We start from the raw sequence: 8084 nt of genomic DNA, 5'->3' as shown, positions 1-8084 counted from the left end.
ACCGCAACCCCAACAATAGCCCCCTCACTGTCAACTGCAATAGCCCCAGCTCCAGCCCACCCTTGTTGCCTGTGGAAGGATGCATCAAAATTAATGAGTATACTAGCATTAGGTATGAGTGGAAAAACAGAATCCAAATTTATTTCATCATAAGCTAAGGCAGGGTTAGTGTGAGGATGTTCTTCACTATATGCCAGATAGCACTTCTCTGCCAGCCTGCAGCTTTCTCTGACCAGCCTTTCACAGTTAGTCTTTCTATTCTCAAATTTCAATTGATTCCTCGCTTGCCAGATCTTGTGAATCAGGATAGCAATGTGGGTTCCAGCCAGCCTAAGCTCTTCATCAGGACTACAGCACCAAGTCAAGAAGAGGTCTAGCCTCTCTCTTATGGAAGTCTGTTGTTCCTTGTGCACTCTCAACCCAACCTGGGATCCAAACCATATCACCCTTACCCATTCACAGGTGAAGAACAAGTGTTCTGCAGATTCCATCTCTTTGAAGCAGAAGGGGCATGATAAGTCCCCCTTTATTTTTCTCACTGCTAGGACATCACCTGTAGGTAGGATCTGCATATAAAGCTTCCAGAGGAACATTTGTATGTAGGCTGGGAGAGGAGCCTTCCATATATGTCTAAGGGTGAGGTGGTTACAGCTAGAGCTTTGTCCCATCTCTTGTTTAGGCTTAAGAAAATTGTAGACAGACTTAACTGAGATGTTACCACCTCTGTCTTGTCCCCATTTCATCTTGTCTGTACTATTGTCTTCAGGTCTTATCTTGATATCCAGAACCTTCCTACAGATGAAGTGATTAAGATGAAGACTAAGTTTAGTCTCATCCCATCCACTTTTGTCTGTCAGAAACAGATCTGAGACCACACTAGAGTCCAAGGTGGGTGCTACCACCCCCAACTCCTCCAGCGTGCTGGGCTTGCCATTGCAAATCAGCCAAGGGTCCTTTAAAGCTGAGATAGAATTCCCATTGCCAATGGCCCAAATCAGACCTCCACTTATATCATTAAAGGTTCTGTGGATCCCTTTCCAGAAGTAGGATGCTTTGTCTGGGGGTTTTTTTACATCACCAATCCAGTGTTTACCATATATGCTGAACATAGTCCTAGTCCATAGGGACTGTAAGTCTGTAGCAGCTTTCCATGGCAGTTTAGCCAACATGGCTACATTCATGTCCCTAGCCTTTCTCAGTCCTAGTCCCCCAACATCTTTGGGCTGACATATGTGCTCCCACCCCATGGTGTGGACACTTTGAGATTGTTCCTTTCCTACCCACCAGAAGTCTCTACATGCCTTGTCAATCTTAGTGCAAGTCGAGACAGGTAGCACATAGGTTGACATGGCATATAGGGGGGTAGATTGAACAACAGCTTGGATGAGAGTGGTCCTGCCAGCTTGGGACAGGACCTTTGCTCTCCATCCCTTGATCTTATTTTGGATCTTGTCTACCAAGTAATCAAAGTCCTCCGACTTCTTTCTTGATAGCATGATAGGAACACCAAGATACAGTTCCTTAGGGCCAAAGTTCCTAACTTTCCAGAATCTTTTCAGTCTAAACTTTTGTCTATAAGTTACATTCCTACTGAAGAAGATACTAGTTTTTTCAAAGTTCACTTTTTGGCCCGAAGCCTCACAATACCCATCAAGAATTCTCTTGAGGTTTCCTGACTCTACCATATTAGCCTTAGTGAAGAGGATTAGGTCATCTGCATAAAGAAGGTGAGATAAGGCAGGGGAGTTTCTTTTGATCTTAATTCCGTGTAGCTCCTCTTCCTGCTCAGCCTTAGCAATCATTCTAGACAGAGCCTCAGAGGCAATGATGAACAAATACGGAGATAAAGGATCTCCTTGCCTCACTCCTCTTTCAGGGACGAACCTCTCCAGAGGGGAACCATTAAGCATAACTTGGAAAGAAACAGTGGAGACACACTGCTGAATCATGTGTCTCCATTTCATGTTAAAACCCAGCTTCTCAAAAATGCTATCAATGAAGGTCCACTCAACCCTATCATAGGCCTTTGCCATATCCACCTTAAGAGCAATCCAACCCTCATTTTTTGATTTCATGTTTTTCATATTGTGGAAAACCTCACAAGCTAGCCCCACATTGTCCCCTATACTTCTACCTTTAATGAAAGCCCCTTGGAAAGGGGACACAATTTTATTAATCAAACCTTTAAGTCTGTTGGCAAGAATCTTGGAGATAATCTTGTATCCAAAGTTGCACAGGCTAATAGGTCGAGAACTTGGAAGCATGGTCAGGATTAGCAATTTTAGGAATCAGGGCTATGTGAGTTTCATTCAACCTAGGATTCAGACTCCCTTGGTGGAAAAAGTCCTTTACAAGGCCAATCACATCAGGCCCTATGATGTCCCAGCATTTTTGGTAAAAAATGCCTTGAAAACCATCAGGCCCTGGGGATTTATACCCTCCCATCTTTTTTACCACTCCCCATATCTCCTCACTAGTAGGGATGCCAGTAATGATCTCATTTTCTCTGGCAGTGATGCAAGGATGAAATAAGTTTAAAATCTCATCATTTCGGTGGGGGTGGTCAGAGGTGAAGATCCCCTGGAAATATTGGTTCAGGGAAGCCCCCACCTCAGTCCTACCCTCCTTCCACTCCCCTACATTGTTTCTGATTTTCTCTATAGTGTTTTTCCTTCTCCTGAAGATGGTGGAGAGGTGAAAGAACTTAGTGTTTCTAGCCCCATCCTTAAGCCAAGATTGAGATGACTTCTGTTTCCAGAAGTCCTCTTCTTTGTCATACCATTCCAGCATCTCATCCTTAAGCTTTTTGGCCTTATTGTAGTTACTGATGCTAAAGGGTTTACTTAACACAGTATCAAGTTTGGCTTGTGTGGCCTTAATATTGGTAAAGATATTACCAAAAACATGTTTATTCCATAGAGCCAGATCCTTTGTTGTTTTTTCCATCTTTTTTATGAAGTTACTATCAGGTAACTCATGAGAGATCGAGTTCCAAGCCTTTTCAATGGTCTCCATGCAAGTTTCATGTTTCAACCACATATCAAAGAATTTAAAAGGTCTGGGCAGTTTCTCCTCTTTTTTTTCTAGATTAATGAACAGGGAGACATGGTCAGAGGTGGCATTAGCCCATGTTCTAATCTGAGCATTAGGAAAGGAGGCCAGCCACTCCGGTGTAGCCAGAGCTGTCCAGCCTTTCCAGAATATGGTCATATGGTTTTCTATTGTTGCTCCAAGTGTATTTGGGGCCTTTAAAACCCAAATCCACAAGACCAAGCTCATTTATGAAACTATTAAACTCTTGCATGCTCTTAGTAATTCTACTCCTCCCACCTATCTTTTCATCTAAACTTGATATGGCATTGAAGTCCCCAAAGAGGCACCAAGGGCCAGGGATTAAGGGAGCAACATCCTTCAGCTCAGCCCATACTTTATTTCTATTATGTGCTATAGGATTCCCATACACAAAAGTGAAGAACCAAGGCTCAGTATGAAAGTAATTGGAGAGCTTACCTGTCACTTGGTTGCGAGAGGACCCTAGAATTTCCAGCTCCACATCTTCTTTCCACAAAATAGCGAGCCCACCACTAAGACCTTGAGCTGGAACCGCAAAAAAGTTGCTAAACTTGAGTTTCTTACTTAACTTACCTATTCCTTCCTGACTTGCCTTTGTTTCAGCCAAACAAACTATATCCACACTAAACTATAATTCTTGTAGATACTATAGGAGATTTTAGAATCCTCCCAATATATTTAATCTGCTACCTATTTTCCATAGATTAGCCCATGAGAAGCCTTATCAACACTTACGTAGGATACAACAAGTTTTTACTACATTTCACCATCCTAATGTAAGACCTGAACAAATAAAGCTTGGGGTGTTTCCTTTCACCCTAGCTGACAAAGTGGCTGCTTGGCTAATAGCACAAAAGCCGAACTCTGTCGACACATGGGAAAAACTAGTAGAATTATTTATGGAATAATTTTACTCACCACAGAAGACTGATGAGATGCTACAAAATATTCATTTCTTTAGCGAAAAGCCTCAAGAATTCTTTTCTAAGGCTTGGAATCGTTTCACAGATCTTTTAGTAGAATGTCCACATCATAATCTTAGTAAAGACACACTAGTTCGTGCCTTCTTCAAAGGCCTATCCCAACATCATAAATAGACTTTAGATATCATGAATGGAGGTAATTTCCTAAGTAAAGGAGCCACAGATGCTTATAACTTTCTAGAAAATCAATCAAAGAAAAGTAACAACTGGGGAGGTAACGATTACTCTCCGCTCCATTCCTTCTTCTACAACTACGGCAGCCAGTATGTTTGAGATTAAACAAGATCCTGAACTTAAAACTTTAATTGAATCTCTCACTCGTAAGGTAGATGCCCTTTCTGTTAAGAAACAAGAAAAAGACCAACTCCCGTCAGTGAATATAAACTCTCTTCGCTGTAATTTCTATTATAGTCTTGAACATTCTAATCATTATTGTCCTCTTGCTTATGAACAACCACAATCACAGCCAGAAGATGTCTATCTATGCCTTTAATTATATACCTAACGCACCTTGGACACAAAATCCTAATTTTAGTTGGTGTAATAATCACCAACAAGCAGCACCTCCAGGTTTTAATAATCAAAACGTTAGGCCCACCAACAACTACAATCAATATTAACCAAGGTAAAGACAAGGGCAAGGTAATTATAATAATAATAGAAGTTTAGTCCCGGTTAATAACAACTATCAAAATCTACCCATTAATAATTAACGTGATATAGTTCCTGTTACACAACCCGTGGCAACTCAACCTTCCCAAACTGATAGATTCGATGCATACATGCAAGCTCAACAAGAGATATTACTAGCCATCCAATAATCCATCCAACAGTTAGCCCAAGAAAAACCACAACAAAAGGGCATGTTTCCAAGTCAACTTGTACCTAATCCAAAATCAAGAAACACAACCTTTGAATTAAATGGTAGTTCTAGTAATGAAAATATAATATAAGGTGAACTAAAGGCCATAACTACCCTCCGTTCAGGGAAAGTGGTTGAAAACAAAGTTATGATGCTTGAGGATTCCCCACAACAAGATAAAGAAAACTTACTAGATACCATAGTTGAAACTGAATATCCTACCATGGTAGAAGTACTAGTTAAACCTCAGCCTAAGCGGAAACTAACAGAAGTTAAAGAAAAGGGCAATACTTATATCAACCCTTACGCTAAATATAGAGAAAAACCGCTGTTTCCCCAGAGACTAGCTATGATAAAGAAGGACGATAATTTTGACAAGATTAGAGAAGTTTTCAAAAATTTAACTATAAATCTACCTTTCCTCGAAGCAATAAAACGTCTTCCAACACACGCTAAGTTTGTTAAAGATTTGTGCACCACAAAGAGGAAAACAAGCATACCTAAAGAAACTTTCTTAACATAACAGTTTCCCTTTTTATCTAAGTACAACAAAATCATTAAGTACAAGGACCCTGGTCGTCCCACTATACAATGCACCTTAGGTGATACTTTTACAACAACTGCTCTTCTAGATCTAGGGGCGAGTGTTAACTTACTCTCATTTTACCTTTATAAACAACTAGGTATACATGATCTAAAACTAACTAAAATGACTTTGCAGTTAGCCGATCGTTCGATTAAGTATTCTAAGGGCGTAGTTGAAAATATTCTTGTTAAAGTACAAGACTTCTATTATCTAGCTGATTTTGTCATTCTAGACACAGAAGTCGCCTATGACTCTATTCCCGTCCTTTCTTGGCAACTGCCAATGCCCTAATTAATTGCAGCGACGGTAATCAACCAAGAGTCCTCATAATGAAAAAACTAACCTAGTTGACTGGAGATCCCAAGATCTAGGTTTAAAGGGCTAACTGAATTATGTCTGTGACTCAGTTAGCACTGGATAGTAATAATATACTCTAACCCATTCCTATATAAGATAATGCATATCTGTCGTGAGATCCAGGATAAGTCAAGCTTTTAATGATTTACTATATCTTGGAAAGTTATGTTATCCAAGTGGAGTATTGTAGGATACTCTTTATAGAAATCACCTATGTGAGTGTGAAGTGGGGCCGCTTCTATGAGAATTTTAAGGCAAATGTCTCAAAAGCACTCTCTGAGACCAAGAAGTGTTCAAGGCCAAAATGAACACAAACGTGAGAACTAGCAGTATTTGAGAAGGTATTGCATGAAGATGATTGTCTAGATTTATACAAATGGCTGACAGTTCAAGGACATTAATTGAAGTCTACTGATCTTCCAATTAAATCCGATCGTCTTTCACTAAGGCAAGTTCAAGGCCTCCCATGCTACTTGACCTGATGCGATATCTTTTTATTTGTAAAAGAATAGAAATCCGATGCTTATGATAGAATAAACCAAATTTTCATTCATATGGGGGATTGTTAGAAAAATAGATTTGCACAAATCCATTGAGATATGAATGAGTAATTTTTCTCCCAAGTTACCCTACTTGAAATGAAATAGGTTTCTCTTTAAATAGTACGTAAAGTGAGAAAAACCTTTTCGAAAGGGTGCATTGGTTCGAAATAGTGCATTATGCCGAAAAAGTGTGACCTTTCAAAATATGCACTGGTTCAAAACAGTACATCATGCCGAAAAGGTGTGACCTTTCGAAATAGGCACTGGTTCGAAACAGTGCTTTATGCCAAAATGGTGTGTCCTTTCGAAACATATGACTTTTCAAAGAGTTGCTTACTTTTTCCTAAGAGTCAATGTGTTGTTTTGAAGAGGCACCACTCACCTATAAATAGTGGATGAATTTGGAGAGAAAGACGCACTAGATCACATATAAATGATCTTTTTCTTCTCCCTCTATTCTTAGTTAAATACTATGTTGTGTTTGCTGATTCTATAGAATTGAAGTGCTAGCTTTGTATAAAAGAAAATCTGTTCTATCTTGGGAGATAGTTTCCCATCAACCTTCAAGCACCATGAGGGGGAAAATCTCTCTTAAGGACATAGTGGTTCTACACTAGGCTCGGATTTAACAAAGAAGTACAAAACACTTACAAGACAAAAGGTTTGTACTATTTGGTGATTGGTAAAGAGTAAGTACATTTAAGTTGTATATTCCTAACAACTTAAGACAGATTCTTATTTGGTAAATTAAGTTCATTCGTTGAACTAAATGTTTGTTCATGATATATTTGTTATATCAATTTGATTTTCTTATTTACTTAACAATAAGTATATTTTTGGAATAAGTTTTCTTACAGGTTCGATATCCATTTCGTTGGAAATCTTGCTGTTGAGGTAAATGTTTTTAAAATAATGCAACAGATACCAGACACGACTATAGATAGCGAAATTAGCATGATATAGAGCCTCACTCAAGATTATTTTAACAAGACTTTTCCAGATAATCAGACGCACCAATTTCTTTCCTTTGGCAGTACTGAGGATTCTTATATCCAAGAAGTGCATGCCCTCTTAGAATATACTCCTATTCACGATCTAGCTCCTGGGTTTGAAGAACTCATTCCTGAACAAATCTGCATTTTAGAGGAGGAAAACCCTCCTGAATCCCTCATTCCCACTCCTCCCACCCCTGAGCTTAAACCACTTCCCGCTGAGTTAAAGTACATTCATCTTGATCCGGATGGCACTCATCCGATTATTATATCATTTCAGTTATCTGCTACTGAAGAGGCAAATTTGATTAGGGTTATTCGTGAACATCGTTCTGCGATCGGTTGGTATTTAGACAATATTAAGGGTATTAACCCTAGCGTATGCAAACATCGCATACATTTGGAGGATAATGCGAAAACCTCCCATGAGCCACAATGTCGTTTGAACCCAGCCATGAAAGAGGTAGTTAAAGCGGAAGTTTTGAGATTACTCGATGCTGCCCCATTTCAGATAGTGAATGGGTGAGCCCAGTTCATGTAGTCCCTATGAAATCAGGTGTTATAGTCATTCGTAATGTCAATGGAGAGTTAATTTCCACCCGAATTCCTATAATGTGGCGGATTTGTATTGATTATAGGAAGTTTAATGCTATGACACATAAGGATCACTTTTCTTTATCCTTTGTTGAC

General features: G+C 39.4%; 1 protein-coding gene across 1 annotated transcript; it reads right to left on the bottom strand.

The window, feature by feature from the left end:
- Nucleotides 1-2238: 2238 nt before the first annotated feature.
- On the bottom strand, nt 2239-3279 carry LOC147509644 (uncharacterized). The gene has a single exon (XM_086597870.1). The coding sequence runs from the start codon at nt 3277-3279 to the stop codon at nt 2239-2241; it is 1041 nt and encodes a 346-aa protein (XP_086453996.1).
- Between the last annotated feature and the right edge of the window lie 4805 nt (nt 3280-8084).

This window comes from Coptis chinensis, chromosome 3 (genome assembly GCF_015680905.1).
Source record: "Coptis chinensis isolate HL-2020 chromosome 3, ASM1568090v1, whole genome shotgun sequence".
Classification (NCBI taxonomy): Eukaryota; Viridiplantae; Streptophyta; class Magnoliopsida; order Ranunculales; family Ranunculaceae; genus Coptis; species Coptis chinensis.
This window is presented reverse-complemented; position numbering and strand designations above follow the sequence as displayed.

What these genes read in the sequence shown, in the direction of transcription:
- LOC147509644 (XM_086597870.1), bottom strand. Translation starts at nt 3,279, where the DNA reads ATGAGCTTGGTCTTGTGGATTTGGGTTTTAAAGGCCCCAAATACACTT.